Here is a 26,906-nt window from a genome sequence, read left to right as displayed (position 1 = left end):
TGAAAAGGGTCCAATCGATCTATATCACTGAAAAATTCAAGCAGTTACATAAACACCATTTTTCAGTAAATTTACTGAGAAAAGGGACATTTGAAATTAGCCAATTAATTCTTAAGATCCATTAGATCCAAACCATTCTTAGTTAATACAGGATTTGCCGTGTAAGTTTCAAGGCTTTAGGCATGCAGCCTTCTTTTAGGAATGCATTAACAATAGCTGCAAGGCTGTCCTCAAGGTAAGGAATGCAGCTTTAATTAGACTAGTGTGGCACAAGTCTAGAGCTGTGCTTCTCATTCCAGTCCTCGGAGCACACCCCTAACCAGTCAGGTTTTCAGGAAATCCACAATGAATATGCATGAGCTAGATTTGCATGCACTGCTTCCATTGTATGCCCAATTTACCTCATGCATATTCATTGTGGATAAGAATCTTGAAAACTTGGCTGGCTAGGTATATCCTGAGGTCTGAGTTGAGAAGCACTGGTCTAGAGAACTAATGGTCACTTTAAGATTGTCTACCTAGTATCTGTTTTCACAACAAGCACCGGGAACAGTTCTAAAGCATGGAACTGATCGGCTTATGCTTCATTACAATTTTTTCATGATGCAGTTTGGATAAAGTGTCTTAATTGTTTTACTGTTTAGGATGGGGTGTGGGAGTTAGCCTTTGCTCTTAAGTGATCTCCACAATAGTAATCAATAGGACTTTTGGGTTTTTTTACAGGGGGAGGGGAGGGCATTTCTATTTTTTTTTTGTAACGAAAGAGCTTAAGTCACCGACTATAGGTCAGAGATGGTATTCAAGGGTTCAGTTACTCCCACAATACATTGAATGGTTACAAGGGAGATCTGAGCTGGGCAGATCTTCCATACCTTGGGGTTTCTTGCTGTTTTCTTTCCCTATTTAAACCACCATGAGCAGCAAGATGAAACAACCCCATGCTGATAAGGTTTATAATTGGAATTTATTTGGCATTCACTCTGTGGTTAAACGATATAAAATTCTGTCTTACTTAAGGAAATGTTGCACTGGAGGTGGACCCTTGGCCTGGTACGGCCAAGGGTTGGACCCAGAGAGGCCTGGTACGGCCTTCTGGTTGGACCCAGAGAGCGCCTGCCACCAGGAGGCGGAGCACACAAGGAGACAGAGGCCAGTTGTGGCCAGTCTCGGATACCCTGAAGTTTATCAGGGTCCATGGTGAAGCCACAGTTGGAAATGATGTATCCTAAAAATGGGAGACTGGGTTGTTCAAAAATACACTTTTCTAATTTCGCATAGAGGTGATGGTCTCTGAGGCATTGGAGGACTGGACGTGGGAACAATGGGACTTTAGATCTTTGGAGAAGATTAGTATATCATCTAGATATACTACAACAAAGGAGTACAAAAGGTCCCAAGAGATCTCATTCATTAAGCGTTGGAACACTGCAGAGGTGTTGCAAAGGCCAAAGGGCATTACTACATACTCGTAGTGGCCTGCCTCATATTGAAAGCGGTCTTCCATATGTTTTCTGGTTGGATTCGTACAAGGTTGTACGCCCCTCGGAGGACCAATTTCATAAAGATTTGTGCACCCTGCAGACGATCAAATAATTCACTGATAAGTGGCAGTGGGTAGCGATCCTTACGAGTCACTGCATTCAAGCCTCTGCAGTCTATGCAGGGTCTTAAGCTGACATTCAGGAATTCTTTAAATCTAAATGGAAGGATTATGAGTTTCACAATAAAGAGCATGTATCTGACCCCTTCTTATATTGGAACACTGCCAAAACAGTGCTCTGGGGGGAAATAATTGCTTATGCTACCCATAGGAGTCGAGCCCTAGACAGACAAGTTTTGGAACTGGAATCCCAATTACGTAAGGTTAAGACACAACTGTGGAAAGGAATACCCTGCATAATAAAGAGGAATATTTGGCAGTGCAGGTAGCATCAAATTCTTTATTCCATCAATGCGCTTTTAAAAGTGTATTCTGTTATCAACTCCAATTGTACCAATATGGAAATAAAACTGGAAATGAATGGCCAATTTAGTTAAAACCAGCAGAAGTTCTAAATATGTTTCTACCTTACGAACTGACTCGGGGAGATTACTAATTCGAAGGAGAAGATCCTTCAATGCTTTAAAAAATGTTATACTCAATTATACTCCTCCCATAGCCGGGATGAATCTAAATGTAAACATTTCTGCAAAGCAATAAATCTTCCTAAGGTTTCTGCAGAACAGTTACATTGATTAAACAGTTCCATTACTAGTGAAGAGGTCACCACCAGTATTTATCAAGCCAAGCGTTTTAAGGCTTCAGGCCTGGATGAGTATAGCTTAGAATTTTTTAAAACCCTCACGGAGCCTATATCGAGTCCATTAAGCTTAATGTTCCATGCATTGATAGCTCAAGGACAGTTCCCACCACATACAAATTTGGCACACATTACAGTATTACCAAAATCAGGACGAGATCCATTGTCACCCTCCTCATACAGGCCAATCTCACTTATCAATGTTGATCAAAAATTATTCTCAAAACTTTTGGCTGACAGATTGGCAATGTTACTGCCTAATTTTATAGGTCCCAGACAGGTAGGATTTGTAAAGAAATGTTCTGCTTTGACAAATATCCGTTCTTTATTGATAGCCATCAGTCTTTGTCAACGCAGAAACTTGCCTTTTTTGGTAGTCAGTTTTGATGTTCAAAAGGTGTTTGATAGAGTGGAATGGAGCTACTTGTTTTATATTTTAACACGTATGGGAGTTTGAAGGGAATTTTTTTAATCCATTAAACTACTTTATGCCTCACCAGAGCAGTGGTTTTGGTGAATGGAGCACAGACCACTTCCCAATTACTAGGGGCACTCGCCAAGGATGCCCTTTTTCACCTTTAATATTTTTGTTAGCTTTGGAACCATTATTGCTTAGTATTCAAACATCCGAATTGGTAAAAGGGAAATTGTTGGGGGGCGATCTGTTTAAATATGCAGTGTTTGCAGATGACATACTAGTCTTTTTAATTGACCCAGTGAACTCCCTAACGGCATTGAAGGCACTCTTTAGGGAATTTAGAGCCTTCTCCGGGTTCAAATTAAACATTGATAAATCTGAGGCCTTAGCATGTACGCTCATGCTATTGAATCAGTGTAGAGAGAGGTTTCCCCTACAATCACGGGCGGATTTTCAAAGCCCTGCTCGCGTAAATCCGCCCGGATTTACATGAGCAGGGCCTTGTGCGCCGGCGCGCCTATTTTCCATAGGCCTGCCGGCGCGCGCAGAGCCCCGGGACTCGCGTAAGTCCCGGGGTTTTTTGTCGGGGGCGTGTCGGGGGCGTGGCCGATCGACGCGGCATTTTGGGGGCGGGACGCGGCGTTTCGGGGGCGGGCCTGGGGGCGTGGTTTCGGCCTGGGGTGGTCCGGGGGCGTGGCCGCGCCCTCTGGAACCGCCCCCAGGTTGCGTCTCGGCGCGCCAGTGGCCCGCTGGCGCGCGTGGATTTACTTCTCTCTTCGGGAGGCGTAAATCCATGGACAAAGGTAGGGGGGGGGGTTTAGATAGGGCCGGGGGGGTGGGTTAGGTAGAGGAAGGGAGGGGAAGGTGAGGGGAGGGCGAAAGAGAGTTCCCTCCGAGGCCGCTCCGAAATGGAACGGAGGCAGGCTGCGCGGCTCGGCGCATACCGGCTGCCCAAAATCGGCAGCCTTGCACGCGCCGATCCTGGATTTTAGAAGATACGTGCGGCTACGCGCGTATCTACTAAAATCCAGCGTACTTTTGTTTGCAACTGGTGTGCCAACAAAAGTATGCGAACGCGCATTTTTTAAAAATCTACCCCTTAGTAAACAAGCACTTTTGATACTTGGGGTTCCAAATTACTTTTATAGTTTATTGCTTTTCTATACCGTTGCATCGGCAAGGCCTTCACAACCGTGTACAATTATATTAAAGGAAAATACAATAAATTAATAAAAGACATAACAGCTAATATTACTAAAAGATGAAGCACAGAAAATATAAATTAGCTGTTAAAACTAATATACTAAAACTATAATATTTAAAAACATCAAACTAAAATAACATTCAGTAAGAACAAATATTAAGATTATCTAAAAAACTACAAATATTGTAATAAAGTAAATTAATATTAGCTAAATGAAAGAAACAGAAAGGATTAGCCCTTAAGTTATTACAGCTCAGCCTCCGCGTAGGCACATTTAAACAACCATGTTTTCAGTTCCGATTTAAATTTCTTTTTGTCCGCTTGTAATCTCAGTTGAGAGGGTAACGTATTCCACACTTTTGTTCCTGCAATTGATATTATACGTTTTCTTACTTGGCAAAGCTTTGCAGATTTGATAGTTGGAACTATTAAAAGTCCTTTGTTGGCTGATCTCAGGTTTTTTTGAGGAGCATGCAAATGCATGGATGTATTCAGCCATTCTGTGCTCTCTCCATAAATAATATTATGGATAATACATGCTGTTTTGTAATGCATCCGATAATATACTGGTAACCAATGTAGTGGGATGAGAGTGGGGGTTATATGGTCACATTTCCGTTTACCACTTAGTATTCTCGTGGCCGCGTTTTGCAATACTTGAAGCGATCTAATGGTGGATGCTGGAAATCCCAAAAGCAGTGTGTTACAATAGTCTCTTGATCTTGCTTTTCTGTATGAGTTCAATGTCTCAGTTTTACTAGAGATCACATGGGCCAAGCTTAAAGCTTGGCAAGATTTACATCTCTCTCTGGCAGGGCGAATAAATATGTATAAGATGGTTCTTTTTCCACAGTGGCTATATGTATTTCAGCACCTTCCTTTTCAGCTGAAAGCTAGGATCAAAGAACATTGGAAAAGTTGCAGCATCAATTCATTTGGAACAAGAAAAATCCAAGAGAGCCACTAGCCTGGTTAAAACTAAAGTGGGGCCAAGGTGGTATGGGCATACCAGAGTTGGAATCTTATACTATCGCCAGTCTATTAAGCATCATACGTGATTGGTTGTTGGATGAGTCCACATATATTAATATACAAGGTGAAAGAGCCCTGGGAGCGCCGCTAGACTTATGATATATTCTATAAGCCAAATCCACACAGCTTCCCTCTCAGATATCAAACATACTTTACTTGCACCAATTAGGTGGGCTTGGATGCAGCTCTCACACCTGCTTGGCACTTCGGAGAACTATTCCCCTCTGTTGCCTATCTGTGGAAATCTGGACTTTAAACCAGGAATGGACTCTATCGGTTTTACAACCTTACAACAAAAGGGAATCAGTCTGATATTTCATATGGTAGATTGTGAAGGGAAGGTTATACCCTTTGCGGATCTTCAAACAGAACACGGCTTAACAAACAATTTTTCCCATATTTATAGTTTATCACTATATCAAGTCACTTCCTGAGTCAGCACTCCAATCTTCCATCTTGGATCTATATGAGGACATTTTCCATTTTGATAGTACCCATACTATTTCTCTTGCTGCTATGCATAAAGCCATCTGGAAATATAGAAAGGGGAATTTTACGGAAATCTCTGTGGAATAATGGGCTAGAGAGAGAGTTTTTGTAATACAACTTAGTGATATACAAGCCAACTTGCGTAATTATCTGCTATGTCTGATTACATGTACTACAGGGAAATGCAATATAAGTTCTTAAGTAGAGCATACATATCCTAACAGGTGGTTTGCAAAGCTGGTTTGGTGGAAATGGAGATTTGTAGTTAGTGCAAACAAGGGGTGAATAATTTGTTGCAAGCATTCTGGGGGTGTCCAAATATTAACTCCTTTTGGAACAAAATCATACAATATCTTGGCAATATTTTACAGTTATCAATCCCACTTTCTTATATGACCACCCTTTTTGCTGGTTCAGTACATTTAAAGCTGCAGAGCAGTGGGACAAAGCTGCTGATACAGAAGGCATGTCTCTTGGGGAAGAGATTGATTCTCACACAATGGAAATTCCCAACGGCACCTTCTTATTGGCAATGGCGTAATCTTTTTCACAAAACTATGCAAATGAAAGGAGATTTGTCCTGTTGGTCCCCCAAGACTAGGAGAAAGATTTTAGCCATTTGGGGGGGGGGGGGGGGGGGGGCGGCCCGCCCTACATTCAATCTTTATCCCTCAGAACACGTAGTCTGATAATGATTAGGAATCCAACTGTTGTCTTAGAAGGTGACTTAAGCTCATGGGAAACAATTTGTAACATCCTTAATTATGACATTTGCTAATGAGGGAGGAGGATGGAGGGAGGGTAAGAAGGAATGGATAATCAGAATAAAATGATTAAAATCTGTACCTTCTAATGTTGTCACATGCATGGTCTGCTACAGAACTTAATGCAGATTGTGCATTTGTAATTGTTCTCTATTCAATAAAAGTACATTAAACTAAGATTTTCTACCATCTTTGTCAACTGAGAACTGCTTACCTACTTGAATTCAAATAACACTAGGGTTAGGGAGCAACATCAGGGCCCCCTTATCCAGATCTGAGCAATCAGATGCTCTCAGAGGGCTAAAAATGTCTCTAATTCCTGCTGGAGAGTGGTAATCTTACCACAAAAAAAACCCCAGAGCATTTTTCATAACTGTCTTTATTAGAATCCAATCTAATGGTAGGCCTGTTAAACTTAAGAAAATCCTTGGCAATCTGGAAAATCTGTTTAGTCTTATTCAGAGTAGAAGTTATTAAACTGGACAAATAAGCTTTTTTACTATCCATAATTTTTCTTGTAGATACCTACAATGTATTGTATTTCTTCCATTTTATACCGTTATATCTTACATGAGCATCTTATAACACATCTTCTCTGGGGATGTGCTAAATTTTGTAAAAAGCTTGTTTTAATATAACTCCCCATTAAAGCTGGCCCCATTCCCCTGCAAGCTAAACAAGTCTGGCAAACAATGAGAAATGCTTGGAGGATAAACCACTTGTGAACCTGAAAATTAAAAATTCTCATTTATAAAAGCTGAAACTGGACAGTTTATGCTCAACACTGTATCTTATTGCAGATAGAGTAGACCTTAGGAAATCAATCTTAAAAACACTCTATCTAATCATTTGAAATCTTTGCTAGGCAGAGGCAAAGATTCCCCATGATTATTTTAGCAAAGGATATATAACATGATTTCCTTGTGGAGGAATAAACAAGTGATGAGTCATGGCAAGGGGAGACAGGCTAGAAGCTGTGTTATGGAGCTGTTCTCTTAGAAACAGGATTTCATTATTTGCTGTGAAATTAATAAAAAAATTGTCAAGACTGTATGATGGCTTGTGTGATACTTTATCTGGGAGTTGCTTCCCAGGAAAGCGATGGAAGAGTTAAACAGATGTACAGAGCAGTGAGTTTCTTAGTTAGTAGCTAATCTTGCTATTTAAGTAACATATTCAAGACCACAATTCTTCTGAGGTTCTTCATGTTTCCTGTAGTGTACCTTGTAATATCTATTTTGTTTCTTATCTTTCGTAGATTGCTGACAACTTATATTGGTCTTCTTGAAAGTGAATGATAAATGATGGCACAGAATGGAGGATTGGGTGAGGGGAGGCTCTAGGCTTGGCAAAATTCACTAGTGATTATGACTGACAGTCCAAATGAATGATAAAAAAAGGCCTTGGGGAACAAAATAGGCATCTGCAGAAAGAATATATAGTACAATAATTTTATCCATTGGCTGTTTTTTCTCTTCCAAACTTCTTTTCAGATTCCAACTCACACTGTGAGAATGTATACGAAACCAGAGACACCTGAGCAGTGCCTACACAATTGCTTAATAGTTGTGAATGGATTTCGGGATATTGGCCTTGATATAGATGTACAGGTAAATGATTTTCTGTGGTATGGGTTGTGCTTTAAATATTTCATAGGACTATGTCTTGTTAAATGGTACTAACACTTAACATCCTTTTGGCAATGGTGAAGACACCCTTTAGGGTGTAGTCACTAAACATGGCCACAAAGAAAATATCTTCACTGTTCTAATGAACTGATATTCCCTGTACATCCCCAGATTGGTTCAGACAAGTGGATTTAGCATCCCTACCAGCAGATGGCAGCAGAGAACAAATACTTTGAGGCGCTGCTACATAAACAAAGTGTCACCTGCGGTCCTTCAGTATTTCTCTGTCTCCAGCAGATAGTAGAGATGCAAACCTGAAGTCAGACAAAAAACCCCCTAAAAGATAGAGAGAAATTTAGAAGAAGTTTGGTGGAGGCTCCCTGAGGTGGAGCAGGGCGACTAGGGGGTTGGGAACCCCTGTCTGGTGTTCGCCTTTGGCTTGCTGGAGGTCCTGATAGCCAGGGGACTGGCTCCCTCAGGACTCCCGAAGTCTCTGCCTGAGAGTTCACTGGCCTGTCAGGGAAGTAACCTGTTTTTTGTGCTATTAAGCTTTGTTGAAAAAGAAAAGTAGGACTTTTCATCTTGCAGTAGCTGTAAGAACAGTACAGCGGTGAGTGCACCTGGGACAACGAGAACTGTTGGCACTTGCAGGAGAGGAAGCTTGGGGTGATTGCTCTTCTCCTGGAGGTCCCGGGGGTTTGAGGGAGGCTTCGGTTGGGCCGTTGCTTGCGTCAGGGCGGCAATTTGGCATCCGCGGGTGTAGCTTAAGTTTTTCTCGCACGCCAATTGGGCCGGCGGCGCCATGGAGCTGGGTCGTGCGCCGCAGCTGCGGTCTCGCGCATTCTCCCATACGCTGCCCAGGCCGATTTTACAGTGCAGCACAAAGTTTCAGCCGCATGTGTAGCCTGCTTCTTTTTTGAGCTAACTGCATGGTTGATGGCACCAAAGCCGCATGTTACGGCCTGCAGGACCTGTGGCCTGTGGTCTGCGCAGCTCAGTAATCGGTCCCTGTGCTCTGGCTGCATGGTGAGAGATGAAGGAAACTTGGTAGGGGCAGCCTCGCAAAAGAGAGCCCTCCATTTATGAGGGGCCATGGCTATGGTCCCTGGGGGACCCCGGAGTGCGACTATACCCACAGGGGATCACGGGTAGGGGCCCACGGCCTCCAGAGAGTCCAGTGATTCCCCTCCGCCTCTGTTGCCTGTGGTACAGGAGGGATAGGATGGGGGAGGGAATTCGGACGACAGTCTTCTCAGACAGGGGACTGAAGAACCCGAAGATTTCTCGCCGGAGTTTGTTCTACTCCTCCATAAGGCCTTCCTGGCAAGGAAGAGGATGGGGGTTAAACGTCCGAAGGAGAGGTCACCCCATCGATCTTCTAAAAGTCTTAAGGTAGTCCCTTCTGGAGAGTCCTAGGATCTGTTGCAATGTCTGGTTCTGGGTCAATCAGGTTCAGAGGCTGATCTCAGGGATATGGGAGATTCAGGTGACATGCCAAAGGACCCTCTGGATTTGCATGGGGCAGATACGGATGTGGTCGCAAATGCAGCTGCAAATGCAGACCCGGAAGCAAATAAGGATGATCTTGATCCAGACGAGTTTCCAGTGTCAGGAGATGACCCTAAGGTGGTCTGCTTGTTTAAGAAGGAAGAATTATGTCCCCTTATTCCTCAGGTGTTGCAGGAACTGGGGGTTAAAGTGGCTCAGGAAGAATCGGATAATACGGGTGTGAATCCAGTCCTGGATGGGCTGTGGGGTCCTCCTAGTTCAGGGCTTCCCAAACCTGTCCTGGGGATCCCACAGCCAGTCGAGTTTTCAGGATATCTACAATGAAAATGCATGAGATAAATTTGCATACGCTGAGCCTCCATGGTATCACATGTATCTCATGCATATTCATTGTGGATATCCTGAAAACCTGACTGGCTGTGGGGTCCCCAGGACAGGTTTAGGAAGCCCTGTCCTAGTGCCTTCTCCTTCCCTAAGAAGATTCGGAAGTTGGAGAACTGGGAGTGGGACTTTCCGGAAGGTCTAAAAGTCGGCAGTGCCTTGGCTAAGCTTTACTGCCCGATGGAGGAGAACTTGGAGCTCCAGTGGGTGCCTAAGGTGGATGCAGAGGTTTCAGCAGTGACCAAGAAGACGACCATCCCGGTGGCGGGGGCTGCCGCTCTGAGGGATGTTCAGGACTGCAAGTTGGAGATTCAATTGAAGCGGTTATTCGAAGTTTCTGCTTTGAATCTTCGTGTCGCAATTTGTGGCAGCAGGATATAGAGGGCCTGTTTGTGCTGGGTGCAGAAGCACAAGAGATGTCGGTACTCTGTATTTAGTGCGCTTAGAGGCTGGCGTGGCTTATGTCATGGATGTATTTTATGACTTGGTGCAAACTTTGGCCAGGAGCATGGTCTTGGCAGTAGCGGCTCACAGGCTTTTCTGGTTGCAAAATTGGTCAGCTGACCTGTGGTCTAAGGCCAAATTGTGAAATTTCCCTTTAAAGGGAAACTCCTTTTTGGGAAGGATTTGGATCAGTTGATAAAGATTTTGGGGGAGTCCAAAGGGAACAGGCTGCCTGAGAATAAGATAACCAGCAAGAAGGTTTTCTTTCCTCAGTCCCATTCTTAGGAGTTGCATAGGTTCTGGTCAGGCAAGTCCTTCTCTGGTGCAGGGGCGAAGCAGTCGGTAGGACAGCAGCAGTCCTTTCGCGGCTCCCGCAGATCTTCCATGGATGTTGCAAGTCAAGGGGCCAGTGGTGGAAAGTCATCTCAATGAAGTCAGCATCACATATTCCTCCATAGAAGTGGTAGGGGATAGATTGTTCAGCTTTTACGAGGAGTGGGCAAAGATTACCTCAGACCGTTGGGTTCTAGAGGTAGTGATAGACGGCTACATGGTAGAATTTTCGTGCCCTGTCATGGAAGCCTTTCTGGAGTCCCATGTTGCCCCTCGAAGCAAGCGAGAAGAGGTGTAGGGGACTCTGCAGAGTTTGTTAAGTTTAAACGCGATAGTTCTTGTCCCACGAGAGGAGCAAGGTCGGGGAAGGTACTCCATTTAATTTGTAGTTCCCAAAAAGGAAGGAACTTTTTGGCCCATTCTCAACTTGCAGAAAGTGAACAGGCCTCTGAGGGTTCCGTGTTTTCGAATGGAGACATTGCAAACTGTGATTGCGGCAGTTCGCAGAGGAGAGTTCTTGGCGTTGTTGGATCTGACGGAGGCGTATCTTCATATTCCCATTCGAAAAGACCATCAGAAGTTCCTTCGGTTCATGGTGTTGGGCAGCACTTCCAGTTTTGAGCTCTTCCCTTCAGATTGGCCATATAGCCATGACCCTTCAAGAAGGTGATGGTAGTGGTGGCAGCAGCCCTTCAATGAGAAGGGGTTTTGGTACATCCGTATCTGGACGATTGGCTGATTCGCAAGAAGAGGAGTGCATGTGGCCTCTCCAACATGTTATGGACACCTTGCGGTCGCTGGGTTGGGTAATAAATGTGGCAAAGAGTCACCTGGTGCCTACCTAGTCATTGGAGTATCTGGGGTGGTTTTCTATACCCAAAAGGGCAGGGTGTTTCTGACCTTGGACAGGTTGGCGAAGTTGCAGGCACAGGTGACACGTCTTCTTTGGCTGTCAGTGCAAATGGTCTGGGATTATTTGCAGGTCCTGGGGTCCATGGCTTCCATGTTGGATTTGGTTCCGTGGGTCTTTGTACACATGAGACTGTTACAGAATGCGTTCTTGTCCAGGTGGAATCCCTTGTCGAAGGAGTATCATCTTCCTTTGTCTCTTCTATGAGAATCCAGTTCTAGTCTATTGTGGTGGCTGTTGCGTCACAACCTGGAAAAGGGAATGGATCTGGAGACTCTGGACTGGGTGCTGGTGACCACAGATGCCAGTCTCAAGGGTTAGGGAGCAGTGTGCCTGAGGTGGGCTGCCCAAGGGCTTTGGTCAGCAGAGGAAAAGTCCTGGTCCATCAATCGTCTGAAAACAAGGGTGGTCCGACAGGCGCCGGAGGCCTTTCTTCCCTGGATCAAAGGCAGGATGTTTTGGGTCTTCTCGGACAATGCGACAACAGTAGCATACATCAACCAGCAAGGAGGGATGAAGAGTCAAGTGATGGTTCTGGAGGCTCAGCAGTTGTTTGTTTGGGTGGAGCTCCATCTCGAGAGAATAGCAACTTCTCATGTCATGGGTGCAGATAGTGTACAGGCGGATTTCCTCAGCAGGCAAAACTTGGATCCGGGGGAAAGGGAGTTGTGCCCGGAAGCTTGGGATCGCTTCTGTGCCAGATGGGGCATTCCCCAGTTGATGACGCAGGCCAACACAAAGATGGCGAGGTTTTTTCAGTCACAGAAGAGAGGTAGGCACGGTGGGGGTGGATGCTCTGGTGTGCCCTTCGACGATGGGGATATTTCTGTACGTATTCCCCCATGGCCACTCGGACGAGTTCTGCGGCACATAGAGTCACATCCGGGGTCAGTAGTGCTAGTGGTGCCAGATGGCCACAGCACCCATGGTTCATGGGTCTGGTGCATCTTGCAGTAGAGGGCCCCCTCAGGTTGGCCCATCTGCCTTGCTTGCTTTGGCAGAGTCCCATATTTTCAGATCAGGAGGATAACTTCTGTCTCACAGTTTGACTTATGAGAGGCGGTGGTTGTGTCTGAAAGGCTTTTTGGAACAGGTTATTTCTACTCTGCTCCAGGCTCGGAGATTCTCTACGTCTCTGGCATATGTCAGGGTCTGGAGGGTCTTTGAGTCATGGTGCCTACAGCAAAGATTGGATCCTCTATCTGTGGACGTTCTTCAGCTCTTAGCATTTTTGCAGGACGGATTGTCTAAGGATTTGGCCTATAGCTCCCTTCGCATTCAGGTATCCGCTTTGGGTTCCCTTAGGTGCAATTTGCAGGGAAGGTCTTTGGCCTCCCATCCTGTCTGGATTGGAACCTCAGTTTAGTTCTGTGAGTGCTTTGTGGTGCGCCTTTTGAGCCTTTGAGAAGGGCAGCGTTGAAGGATCTGACATTGAAGACAGTGTTTCTGGTGGCCAATATGTTATGCCAGGTGGATTTCAGAATTGCAAGCACTGTTGTGCAAGAACCTTTTCTGCTTATTTCTAATAACGGGGTCATGTTGTGAATGGTCAACTCTTTCTTGCTGAAGATGGTGTCTTCTTTTCAAGTTAATCAGATGGTGGATATTCAGCTTTTCTGTAGTAGTCTAAGGATTCGCTGCAGGAGAGAGAGTTGCATCTTTTGCATGTGTGGAGGACTCTGTTGTGGTTTTTGAAGGTCACTAATTCTTTTCAGCAGTCAGATCACCTTTTTGTGTTGTTCGGTGGCTCGAAGAAAGGAGACAAAGCCTCAAAGGCCATGACTGCTCGTTGGCTGAAGAGGCCATTTGCTCTGCTTACATTTGAAAGGGTCGCAGATTCCAGTGGGACTGAAAGCACATTCTACTAGAGCGCAGGCGGCCTCTTGGGCAGAGTGTCAGTTGCTATCGCCTCAAGAGTTTTGTCGAGCGACAATATGGTCATCGCTTCATGCTTTCACCAGGCATTACCATATGGAAGTGAGGGCGCAGGTGGATGCAAATTTTGGTGAGAGTATTCTTTGTGCGAGTCATTTGGGTTCCCACCCAGTTTAGGAGTGCTTGGTGACATCTCACTTGTCTGGACTGATCTGGGTATGTACAGGGAAAGGAAAATTGGTTCTTACCTGCTAATGTTTGTTCCTGTAATACCACAGATCAGTCCAGAGCCCCTCCCCATTGCTGCCAAAAGACTGAATTTCCTGATAGTCGATGTAACTTATTTCCAAGTTTTTTTTTTACAGTTTGTACATATGTTGATTTCAGACTGTTTTTTGATTTTTGGATGTGTGAGGGGCACCAGTGCAGGGGTTCCAACATTGTTTGCCCTGGAGAGGGTTTTAGGATCTATCTTTGGCTTGGGTACAGGTCAGTACTGAGGGACTGCAGGTGGCACTCTCAATTATGTAGCAGTGCCTCAAAGTTTTTGTTCTTTGTTTCCATCTACTGGTAGGGATGCAAAACCCACTTGTCTGGACTGATCTGTGATATTACAGAAACAAAAATTAGCAGGTAAGAACCAAGTTTCCTTTTTAAAGGTGGTTGGATGAGGCCCAGAAGTTTTGCAACCATTGATAAGTGATTTGAGGTAACAAAATAACAATGAATTAAGGTTATGTGGTAAGGAAATCCCTTGGTGTAATCTTCAAGCTGCTTTTTAAATGTTTTCTCCAAATTAGGTGCCTGAACTATAAAATAGAAAAAGGGTTCTTGGGGCTTACAGTGTACAAGCACATTATTCCTCTTGCAGGTTATTATTTGACTTTTGTCTATAAGTTGCTTTATTCGCAAATATTCTAGACAATGAATGATTCTTTTAATTTAGCATTACCTACAGCTAATAAAGTTCAGTAGTTGACTAAAAACAAAATACAGCAAAAATCCAAATATTATTAATACTTAAAATCAAGGAGAATCTCAAAATAATAAAATTGTCTTCAGACTTTTATGGTCCTGCTGGTTAATATATGGCTGGAGATAATGCTACATCTTGAAGAAATAGGAGAAAATTCAGATTTTCCACCTATTGCTTTCTACCCTAGAATTTTCCCTACTTTGCAATGAGTATATAGAGCTAGCACAAATATGAGTTACAGTACTGCTCTTTGTTTGCAGAGTAAGCCATAATGATTGTTTCCATTGTGTTTCCAGTGAAAATAGCATATATTTTTGGTGTATTTATCAAAATCATCACATTGAGTCTGGTGTGTTTTATGTTCTCATTCATCCTGAGAAAAAAGTACATTGCAGAATTATTATCAATCCAGGAGAAAATGAAAATCAATCTCTTTCACTCATTTCTGTGTAATTTTCCACAGATATGATCATTTTTTTTATTCCTGTATTTTAGAGAATAGATATATTTTTTCAATGCCCACTTATATCATAGTAAAAATGAAAGTAGTTTAGAGCTCTAACAGCTATATTGGTCCTGGAGAAAACTGCAATCTTTACAGCTTTTAAAGAGCTGCAGTAAAAACATTGTAGTGCTTAAGCTTTTGCGATCTCAGAGGCCTTATAAGAAAATAAGACTCGGGGTCATTTTCCAAAGCGATCGCACGCGAAAAGTGACAATCCAGGTCACAAGAATCTTGCAAGATCCCAAATAGTAGAAAGATCCCATGCTGCTTATACCCAGAGATAATCAGTGGATTTTCCCAAGTCTACCTGGCTAATAACAGTTATTGACTTTTCCTCCAGGAACTTGTCCAAATCTTTGTTAAACCCAGCTATGCTAACTGCCTTTACCAATTCCAGAGCCTAATTGTGTGTTGAATGAAAAAATATTTTCTCTGTTTTATATTAAATATTCTGTTTAATAACTTAATGACATTACCAGTCTTTTTATTTTTTGAAAAGAGTAAATAACTGATTTGCATTTCTGTTCTATTCAGATTTTATAGACCCCCTCAGCTGTCTTGGCTCCAAGCTGAAGAACCCTAACCTCCTATTTATTTATTTATTTATTGTATTTTTATACTGCTTATCAAAACATTTAAATGGTGTACTTATTAATACATGCATAATAATTATAAAACAGACATTCTTAAAAAAATAATATGATTACCATAACATTCTCTCACATATTAAAAACAATTAAAAATATATAAACATCAAAGTTTGCTCTCCACTCTTTTCTGCCATTCCCATAACCACAGCTTTTATCATTTTGGTTGTGCTTGCCTCAGCTTTTTTGGCTTTGCTATATCTTTTTTGAGATCTAGAAACCAGAATTGCTGACAGTACTCTGGGTGTGGTTGCACTATTTAATGATATAGAGGTAGTTAGATATTCTCTGTTTTATTCACCATTCCTTACCAAATAATACCTTTCTATTTGCTTTTTTGACTGCACACTGAGCCAAGGATTTCAACGTATTGTCCTGGGAATTGTATCCTAATATGGATCCTAACAACATGTAACTACAGTATGGATTATTTTTCCCTATGTGCATCACTAGTCCACATTAAATTTTATCTGCCGTATGGATGCCTACTCTCCTAGTTTCACAAGATCCTACTGTAATGTATCGTGATTTAACAACTTGGGATAATTTTGTGTCATCTGGAAATTTGAACTCCTCACTCATTGTTCCCTTTTCCAAAAACATTTATAAATATGCGAAAAAACACCATCCCAATCTAGGGCATTTCACTATTTACTTGCCTTCATACGGAAAACTGACCATTTAGTCCTGCTCTCTGTTTTCTTTCTTTTAGCCAATTCACAATCCACAATAGGAGATTGCTTCTGATCACATGACTTTTAAATTTTCTCAGGAGTTTCTCAGGGGGAGCTTTGTCAAACATAAGAAGTTGCCATACTGGCTGAGACCAAGGGTCCATCAAGCCCAGCATCCTGTTTCTAACAGTGGCCAATTCAGGATACAAGTACCTGGCAAATACCCAAACAGTAAATAAATCCCATCTTACTAATGCCAGTAATAAGCAGTGACAATTCCCTAAGGGGCAGATTTTCAAAGGGATACGCGCATAAGATACTCGCGTAACCCCCGAAAACCTGCCCCAAGCTCCCCCTGCGCGCGCCGAGCCTTTCTTGCATATGCTCAGTGGCGCGCGCAAGCCCCGGGACGCGTGTATGTCCTGGGACTTCGAATAAGGGGCTGGCCATGGGCGTGTCCGGGAACATGGCGGCGGGCCTGGGGCGTGGCGTCGGCCCGTGGGTGGTCTGTGGGCAGGGCCGGAGGCATGACGGCAGTCTGGGAGTGGGGCTGAGTGCTCTGGCACAGTGCCCTATGCCGGGGCAGGGATCCGGTGGCGCGCAGAATGCCCAGAGGCAGGTGTAACTCCACGAAATAAGGTGTCTGCAAAATCGGAGGGAACGGAGGCAGGCTGCTCGGCGTGCGCAGGTTGCACAATTCTCTGATGACCATAAAAGGTGTAGTTATTCGGTGGGACGCCGGCAGCAATTGCACCGCAGAGGTGCGATCGCTACCGGCTATCACAGGACCGCCCCTCGCTTCGCCATCCTGCCCCCTGTTACCGCGGGATTCACGATGCTGCGGTAGGTTAGTAAATCTAGGCCTAAGTTAGTAAGATGTTATTTTTAAACAATGCCCATGCCTGATGTAAGCACTTAACTTTTGCAGCTGTACCTTTTCAATTTTTGTTTTCCTCATTTTAGCATAGTCTTTGTTAAATGTTAAAGCAGTAGTTTTCTTAATGTTCTCCCCTCCAGTTACTAAGTCACATTTGATCACATTATGGTCACTAATCCCAGTGACCCCAGTACTATTATCTTTTGCACCAAACTCTGCATTCCACCAAGGATTAGGTCTAAAATAGCTTTCCCTCATATTGGTTCCTGGACCAGCTGCTTCATTTTGTCTAGAAACTTTACCTCACCAGCATGTCCTGATGTGACATTTATCCAGTCAGATGGACAGGTTTATTTTATATTGTGTGCTAATAATTTTCCTAGTGGGTCTTCATATTATGACCCAAGTCAGTATAAAGCCATAGCTATTTGGAGATATAATTAATTCCAAAATATTTGACTTAGTTGATTTTGAGTGTACTGGATATGAACCAAATATTGTTTTACTGTCTATTCTGAAATGAACCAGGCATTTTGAAAGATAGAGGCTTTTAAAAAAAATAAGATAGAAGAGCTATCCACTTTAAGTGATCAAAGGGGAAAAGAATCCTCCTTGGTGATTAAGCTTAGTGTTAATTGCCTTGAATGTGCAGAATATCTTTGCCCCCTTTTAAGGATAAGAATAGTTTATAGTGCATTTGTCTGTGAAGGGAATATTCATAATTTGTTGTCCAACCCTTCAATTCCTTCTTTTAGTTAATAGATGTAATTCCTTTGAACTTCTGCACTGTATAGCAGGTTCCTGTTCTATGTAAGTACGATGTACCGTATGTGCTTATGACAATAGGTAGAAGAAGTACATTCCTACAGTGCAGCCCAAGTACATTTATATCTCATAAGATTTTTATTTCCCTGTTTTTGAAACATAAATTGTTTTTAGTTCTTTCGTAAATTAAAAAAATTAGCCTGTCAAAAATCAATTCTGTTAAAAATATATTCAACCAAACAAATGGATCAAAAGCTTTTCTGAAATTCAAGTACATTATATCCATTGCCAACCCGCTAACTTATCTAGTCACCCAATTGATGTACTCTGAGACAACATGGTTTTACCAGAGAGGACTCATGACTCAAGACTGGCGACTAAAATCATGTGATGTCTGCAAATGAGATTTAAGAATGTAAATGTGTATAGGTAATCCACAGACTTAAGACATGACTGGATCCTAAAAAATGTATTTTAAGTTGAAACATAATGTGAAGCTGATTGTCCTATAAAAACTATGTTATAAATGGAGGACTGCCTCTAGCACCAAGGCTTAATACCATATTTTTTACCAAAATGAACCAGAATTTAGTAATATATAGTATTGTTAAAAGCATAGGCACATTTTAAAGAATTTGGTTTTTCATGCATGAAGAGGAACATGGCAAGTCATGCCTACAGGATAGTGCACTGACATTGTTCTGAAAGAGAAAGTCCCTGGCATTCTTCCTACTAACCTCACCTGGTTGGGCTTCACAGCAGCCATCAAGTGTCAGTCCTCGCCAGCTGGGAGAGGACTGACACTTTCAAAAATTTATTGCAAATTGCATTTGGGCATATCACACAGCTTAACACCAGGGAAAAAGGTGTAGTTATTTCTGGTGTTAAAACTGTGTGATATGGCCCCTAATTAAACTAAAACCTGCCCAAACTCTGATCCCGCCCGCCTCAAAAATTTGCATTTGCGTTATGGCGTTAATGCCATAATGCATTTTGATAAATGATCCTGTTAATTTCTTAATAGATATATGTTGTGGGTGAAAGAAGCACTGCTCTTTTTAATGAATGAAAAGAATTCATACACATAACAGTACAAAGGTTGGATGGACGGCATTAATATTTGTGAAGTCTTTATGTTCTGCAGTAGCTTGAGTTTTCATGTGAAGGAATCCATATGACAAAAAGTGCTTGAGTGTTCTTTGGGACAGACATAAAGGGGATTTTATTCAGGAGTGTGCAGCCTTTTTGTCCTTTATGAAAAAGATAATGTGTGCTGATGAAACTTCTATAGCAATTTATTTATGAAGGCATATGTAGGTTTCAATTTGCTGTCCAAGCCAAAACAAAATGACACTGTAGCTGAAATGTGCTGCATTAGACACATTTTGCACATATCTTACCGTCAGCATTTCTTTCCTTCACACAGTGCAGTTCTTCTTCTTTTGAGTTTTTAAAAATGGAAAAACTGGATTTGGGAAATATTTGACAGAAATAGAATAATAATTAATACCAGAAAACTATGCTGGACATTTGGCATCACTTTTCAAACAGCTGCTGAGTAGACAAGCTAATTGGTTAATGTTGACCTGTTATCTGTAGGAAAAGTTTGAGCTGAACCTCACCAACTAGGTTTTCAGCTGAAAATTCAGCCAAATCTAGACATTCAAAATTCAACCAGCCAGATTGAGCTAATTTAAGGGGTCATTTGCTAAGCGGTACTAGCGCGATAAAACATGGTAAACAGAATTTACTGCATGTTAAATGGCGATAGTGCACAAAATGCATAGAATGTGAAATTTCATCCATTATATTAAACCCCACAAACCAAGTGAAATGTGAGTTTGGCAATAAGCTGTCATGCATTCCCAGGAACTGCAGTAATCTCCAAGAGTCCAGATATCTGCCATCTATACTCTCTTGTTGCACTTGGAGGTGGACCCTTGTCCTGGAGCAGTGTAGGATGGCTCCCTGGTCGGGCCCAGGAAGCACCTGCTTCCAGGAGGCGGAGCACAGGAGGAGAAAGAGGCTAAATGGAGCTTCACCACTGGAAGCCCACGGTCCCCCCCAGTGGAGCCTTGGGGACCTGGGCTGCTTGGACCTAGGTGGGCCTCGCAGGATCTCCCAGAAAGGAAGTACAAAGGTGTGCCCACCAGGATCAAGGGTGCGCGGTCAACGTGTAGGCTGGAGGCCTGAGGGATCAGAGAAGGCCAGAAGAGTGTCTGTGATGACAAGGCTAGGAGCAAGGCCAGAATCGAGGAGGCATGGTCAGTGATAGCAGAGGTCAAATTACAAAGGTCAGTCCGAAAGTAGTCAGCCAAAGCAGAGGTCAAGTTCCAAAGGTCAGTCCGAAAGTAGTCAGCCAAAGCAGAGGTCAAGTTCCAGAGGTCAGACATGGTCGAGCAGGCAGGCAGAGGTCAGTATCCGGGCAGCGATCAGCATAGTCAAGAACAGGCAGAGGTCAGTACCAGAGAGAGTCTGTCTGTACCTGGGGGAACACAGGTACAGACAGACGTTGGAACAGAAGGACTCTGGAACAGGAGGACACTGGAAGAGGAGGACACTGGAAGAGGAAGATGCTGGAACAGGAGGATGCTGGAACAGGACTGGAACAGGTAGGCGCTAATTTCTGCTTTTCTGTGCACCCTCCGCCTTAATATCATGGTGATATTAAGTTGGAGGTCCCGAAACTTTCCAGAAGTAAAAATAAATAAATAAATTTGAAGTTGGCCCGCGGCTGTCGGGTCAAAAACCGGATGCTCAATTTTGCTGGCGTCCGTGGCTGTCAGCTGGCTCGAGAACTGGCGCCGGCAAAATTGAGCATCGGCTGTCAAACCCGCTGACAGCCGCTGCTCCTTTTACCTGGTTTTACTGCCGGGCCTAATTAGCATACTGAATCGCGTGCACAGGAGAGTGGCCTGTGTGTGCGCCGGGAGAGCATTTGCCCGCTCTCCCGCGGACTTTACTGAATCGGCCCATCTGCATGAGGTTTCCATGGGGAAGATCTGCAAGGCTGCGATGTGGAGTTCTCTCCATACCTTCATGGCTCATTACTCTCTGGTCAGGGATGGGCGTCCTGATATCAGATTTGGCCAGTCTGTGCTCACAAATCTTTTTCAGCCATGAATCCAACTCTTCCTATCTATGGCCCTATTTTGGGTTCAGGCTGTTCCCAATGTTCCCAACAGCACCTCTGTTGTTGTGCCCGTTGGCACCTAGTTTGGTGTCTGTTGGTCCCATTGGTCTTGGGTCTAGCCTGTAGCTAGTGATTCACCACATGTGAGGACTACCATCCTGCTTGTCCTAGGAGAAAGCAAAGTTGCTTACCTGTAACAGGTGTTCTCCTAGGACAGCAGGATGTTATTCCTCAGGAAGCCTGCCCGCTACCCCGCAGAGTTGGATTCTCCTGGTTTGTTGTTTATTTTTCCGTGATCTACTTAAGAGACTGAGGAGAGACCCTGTGTGGACGTGTGGATAGTGGCATGCTGGGCATGCTCAGTGTGCCAGTCAAAGTTTCTAGAAACTTATGCTTTGAAGTGGAGGAAGTTTCTAGAAACTTTGACATGTTTTCTGAGCCGGGCTCCATCCAATGATGTCACCCATGTGTGAGAACTAACATCCAGCTGTCCTAGGAGAATACCTGTTACGGGTAAGCAACTTCACTTTGTCTGAATCGATTCAGTGCTGAAATGGGAAATTCTTCCATTTGGTCATTATCAAATGCCTCTGTAACAATGTTTTTTCAACCTTATATTGATCCCTGCATAGCGGAGCCAAAGAAAAAGTACAGACCACTAAATTGCAGAATTTATTAATGGAGGGTTGCCACCGTAAGAACAATTTTTAAAAGGGGATAAAGGGGTGATCTGGGAAACTACAGACCAGTGAGTCTGAAATCTGTGCCAGGTAAAATGATAGAAACTATCATAAAGAACAAAATTGCTGAACATATAGATAAGCACAGTTTAATGAGACAAAACCAACATGGTTTTAGCCACGGGAAGTCTTGCTCACAAATCTGCTACATTTTTTTGAGGGCATAACATGTGGATATAGGTGAGCCAGTTGATATAGTGTATCTGGCTTTCCAGAATGCATTTGACAAAGTCCCTCATGAGAGACTTCTTAGAAAATTAAAAAGTCATGGGATAGGGGGCAGTGTCCTATTGTGCATTGCCAACTAGTTAAAAGATAGAAAACAGAGAGTAGGGCTAAATGGTAAATTTTCCCAATGGAAAAAGGTGAATAGTAGAGTACACCAGGGATCTGTACTGGGACCCCTGCTTTTTAATATATTTATAAATGACCTGGAAATGTTAACAAGTAAGGTAATCAGATTTGCCAATGACACAAAATTATTCAAAGTGGTTAAATTGCAAGTGTATTGTGAGAAATTGCAAGGGGACACTGCAAAACTGGGAGACTGCGCATGCAAATGGTTAATGAAATTTAATGTGAACAAGTACAAAGTAATGCAAGGTTCCATGTTAGGCGTCACCATTCAGGAAAGGGATCTAAGTGTCATTGTTGATAATACATTGAAATCTTCTGCTCAGTGTGCAGCAGCAGCCAAGAAAGCAAATAGAATGCTAGGAATTATTAGGAATGGAATGGAGAATAAAACAGAGAATATCATAATGCCTCTGTATCGCTCCATGGTACGACCTCATCTTGAGTATTGTGTGCACTTCTGGTCACCACATCTGAAAAACGATTTAGCAGAATTAGAAAAGGTACAGAGAAGGAGGACCAAAATGATAAAGGGGATGAAGGAATGGCTAAAGAGGTTAGGACTCTTCAACCTGGAGAAGAGACAGCTGAGGGGAGATATGATAGAGGTTTATAAAATGAGTGGAATGGAAGTTGGAACGAGTAAACGTTAATCAGTTGTTTATTCTTTCAAAGAGTACAAAGACCAGGGGACATACATTGAAGTTACTAGGTGATACATTTAAAACTAACAAAAGAAAATATGTTTTTACTCAATGTTTAATTAAACTCTGAAATTCGTTACCAGATGATATGGTGAAAGCTATTAGTGTAGCTGTGTTTAAGAACGGTTTGGACCAGTTCCAAGAGGAAAAGTTCATATACCATGATTAAGGTGGACGTGGGGAAATCCACTGCTTATCCCCGGAAAAAGCAGCATAGAATCTAACCTCCCCAAGGGATCCTGCCAGGTATTTGTGACCTGGCTTGGCCACTGTTGGAAACAGGATACTTTCTGGGCTTGATGGACCTTTGGTCTCACTCAGTATGGCAAGACCTATGTTCTTATGTTCTAAAACCATCAGACTCATTACAGAGAATGAGTGGCCTGCGAGTAGTTTGCTGCATTCACTTTGGGGCTGATGTCTCTGCTCTACGTGCCGGCTAGTAGCATGAAGTTGGCTGAGTTTTGAAGAAGGCTGTGCTAAATGCTTCTGCTGCAGTGCCAGGCATTAATCAGATGCAGAGAGTGCTCTGTCACAAAGCTGCAAAGCACTGCATCTGTAGTCCAGTTTTTAAAGTGCTCCTGGAGCTTGCCCCTGAGCCTGCAAGCTGGTTTTCAGAGGGAAATTCATCTTGTGGCCCAGTGCAATGGGCAGTCTTAACTCCATGTTTTTGCAGGTGCAAAATATGTGGGAGAAAGAAGGAGAAAGAATGCACAGGGATTTCAAAATGACATCCCCCTGCGTTCCTCTGGAGGCCTACCTGAAACCTGCCGTCTGTGAAGCTCCTTTGAGGGCAGTTTTTCCACAGGTGAACACCCTCTTACCCATAGAAATCCATTTGACAGTTGCCCCTAGAAAGAGCTGTGAGAGCATATGTTGCATGATGAGAGTCTGATAACATCAAGTATGCAGAGAGGGATAGGCCAGGGAATGATTATCTTTAATATGTTACATGGTTTATCTATTCTTCTTTCACTGGAAACAGGCCACTGACATCTGTGATGCAAACCCAATCATGATGCTCCTGCTTTGTGTCTATTTGTATGAAAAGCTGCCTATGTACTTGCCAGAGAAGGTTGTTGAGTTTCATGGTTCTCTGCACGCCACCATAGTGAAACAGGTACAGTTTGATTCTCTGTAATGTAAGATATCATTTGTGGGTGCAATGTGGTGTAGGGTCTCAGGAGCAAAGTTGTTAGGACAGAGAGGTTACATTTTTGAGTTAATGACCAACTAAAACAACAAACTCTATGTACACAGGAATGTTTCAGCTAATTTATGAAATATGATTGTGCAGAACCTGACTATGCAATAATAAGTTGAAACAAGCTGCCACTACTTTTTTTAAAAGGGTACTTTGATACAAAATGGCCCTTTAAATGAATTAACTTCATTTTGGGGTTTAATCAACAATGGCAGCTATTTCTTGCTTGCATGCAACAAAAGTTTTTTTTTTGTATTTCTTTTAGTGCAATATTATAGACAGAGCAGGGCTAGTTAAGTAAAAATTAATCTCCAAAGTAGCATAGAGTCGCCAGAAGAAATTTGACTTTATAATCTGAATTGAAACAAATTACATGCAGTGCTATAGTGACACTCACAAAATGTGCTTGCAGAGAAATTATTCATTTTCTTAATAAAGACACCAAGCTCAGTTTTCAAAGGGATCTTGCCAGCTGAATGTGGACTTTGCGGGCTAGACCACAACCTTTGAAAAATGACCAAGCTAACAGCCAAGTTTCAGTAGGTGGCAAAATTCTGGGTGGGTTCGGGGGAGAAAGGTAGGTGGCTAGTGCTGATTTTAATGCTAATCATCTAATTTAGTTGGCCAAATGAAGATATTGTAATAGCAGGCCTAATTCTGGCTGGCCATTTTATCTTCTGACTGTAATTAAAAAAGAATACCCAGGTCTGGATCTGCTCCCCCTTAGAGTACCTGCCATTGAAATCTCCCATTTTCTGAATGTGCTTGAAAACAAAGTGTTCTTGTAGCCTGATCATCTCTCTGTTCCTCCCTCCTGATAGTCTTTTAAAAAAGAAAGAGATCCCACAGTCCAATCCGTTCTGCCTCCCTCCCCTCTTTTTTTTGGATCAGGCCATCTCTTCTTGCTCCTTTGTACTTCCAACTGAATCAGAACCAGGGCTGAGCTCTGGTGCCAGGAGCCTTCATTGGCAACTACCCAGGGATTTTTTCCATTATTTTCCATCCCATCCCAATTTATGTTTAGCCCAGAAATTGCAAAGATGGCTGTAAAGCAGTGGTCATGCACCAGGACTCCTTTCGGAACCCTGCAGTTTTGAGCGTTGCATCTGGCTAGTAGGTATCCTCCTTAGGAAATGACCCTGACTCCCTTCCCCTCTGGGGCTGTGAACGCTCCCAAACTCCGACTAACCAAGAGATGCAACTGGAAACCTTCTGCATGGCAGTGCATTCACTCGATCTGTTCTGCTGGGGATCCCCTCCCTCCCTCCTATGTAACCAGTAAAGGATAAATTGGGGCAGAAGATCCTCCCTTCTTGGGATACATTTTCACTGAAAAACAGAGTTCATAAGTTTTGAAAATGCAAAAGCACTGTGCATTGTTTCCCCTGATCCCACCTGCTTTTACCAGAAGTGAAAGTTTGCATGTTGTGGATCTCCGTATGCATGTTTACCTGCATATAGAGTGGGCAGTTTTCAGACAGCCCTTTTCATGGGTATATGACTTTAGAAATTTGCCTTCAAAATCATCAGCTTTTAATTTTATTTTACTTTACAAAGTGGAACGTTAGTCTTGATTTCGGACATATAACTACTGTATCAGCATGAGCAGTTTTCTCATAATAAAGTCCACTGCCAGACATATTGAGATCAGTATTCAAACCTAAACGTATATGTAAATTAACCGGATAAGACTTATCTGGCTAACTTACATAGGATATTCAGCAGCACGGTTATGCTAATGAAGATCCCTGTCAAAATCGCCACTTATCCGGCGAAGTTAACTGGATAAGTAGTGCCTCCCCGAACTGCCCACAACTTCTCCCGCTATCTGCTTAACTAGCTTAACTATCTGCTATCTGCTTAGCTAGCTGGGTATTCAGTGCCATCACTTAGCTGGTAAGTCCTACTTATCTGGCTAAGTAGCATTTGAATATCAGCCTCATTGCTATCACTTACATAATGCTTTATTCATTTTTTTTCAGTATAGGGATCCTCAGTATATTTCTGTCAGTTTTACCCAGAGATGTTCCCCCAAATAAAAGAAGTAGGAGTAATATTTACTTTAAAAAAGCCACTGCGCATCAGCTGAGGCTGCTGTTACTCGCATTTTCGAACTCATCCTGTTTCCTGTACTGGGGCTGAGAGGCAAAAGAAAGTAGATACAGCTATTCAGCAAGTAAGATTGCCAAGCTGCTCCATTTTTGTCAGGATAATCTGAGCCAGTCTTAGTTTTACCTCATTCCATGCATTAATATGATTTCCCTAACACAATTATGTAGGAAAAGTGTGTGCTTGGAATGGGGTGATCCCAGGCCTCTTTTGAGAACAAAGGAACCCATTGTCAAGTTAGACTGGTTCATGACCATGTGGAATAGCTTGAGTCCAGCAGAAATGGTGTCTGGTTTTTATTCTTCCATTATTCTCGTTTTTATTTCCTGGATACGACTTGTCATTTTACACATGCAAATGTCACTTTCTTTTTCATCCTTAGATGATTTCTCATTAAAGGTAGACATTTCTTCCCTGATACCAGCTTCATAAAATGTATGTGACCTGTGCTACTTAAAAGGATTGAAGTTGGGTGGATAGGAGTAGAGATGTGAATCGTGTCCTTGATCGTCTTAACGATCGATTTCGGCTGGGAGGGGGAGGGAATCGTATTGTTGCCGTTTGGGTGTTTAAAATATCGTGAAAATCATTAAAATCGTGAGCCGGCACACTAAAACCCCCTAAAACCCACCCCCGACCCTTTAAATTAAATCCCCCACCCCAAATGCCTTAATACTTCATCAACTTTGGGAGGGAAGTACTTACTTGCCCTAAACCAATGGCAGGAAAACCGGCACACTAAAACCCCCTAAAACCCACCCCGACCCTTTAAATTAAATCCCCCACCCTCCCGAACCCCCCCCAAATGCCTTAAATTACCTGGGGGTCCAGCGGCGGTCCGGAACGGGCTCCTGCAATTGAATTGTGTTGTCTTCAGCCGGCGCCATTTTGCAAAATGGCGGCCGCAAAATGGCGGCGGCCATAGACCAAC

At 43.0% G+C, this 26,906-nt stretch overlaps 1 protein-coding gene across 1 annotated transcript in view; it reads left to right on the top strand.

The window, feature by feature from the left end:
- Nucleotides 1-26,906, top strand: part of CFAP47 (cilia and flagella associated protein 47) — a 1,765,744-nt gene that overhangs the window by 719,964 nt on the left and 1,018,874 nt on the right. Inside the window, exons 35-36 of the mRNA XM_029603108.1 lie at nt 7,701-7,817; nt 23,648-23,782. Coding sequence (XP_029458968.1) covers nt 7,701-7,817; nt 23,648-23,782 — 252 coding nt within the window. The remainder of the gene's footprint in view (nt 1-7,700; nt 7,818-23,647; nt 23,783-26,906) is intronic.

This window comes from Rhinatrema bivittatum, chromosome 5 (genome assembly GCF_901001135.1).
Source record: "Rhinatrema bivittatum chromosome 5, aRhiBiv1.1, whole genome shotgun sequence".
NCBI classification, from domain to species: domain Eukaryota; kingdom Metazoa; phylum Chordata; class Amphibia; order Gymnophiona; family Rhinatrematidae; genus Rhinatrema; species Rhinatrema bivittatum.
The sequence above is the reverse complement of the archived record's forward strand: the minus strand, read 5'-3'. Positions and strand labels throughout refer to the sequence as shown.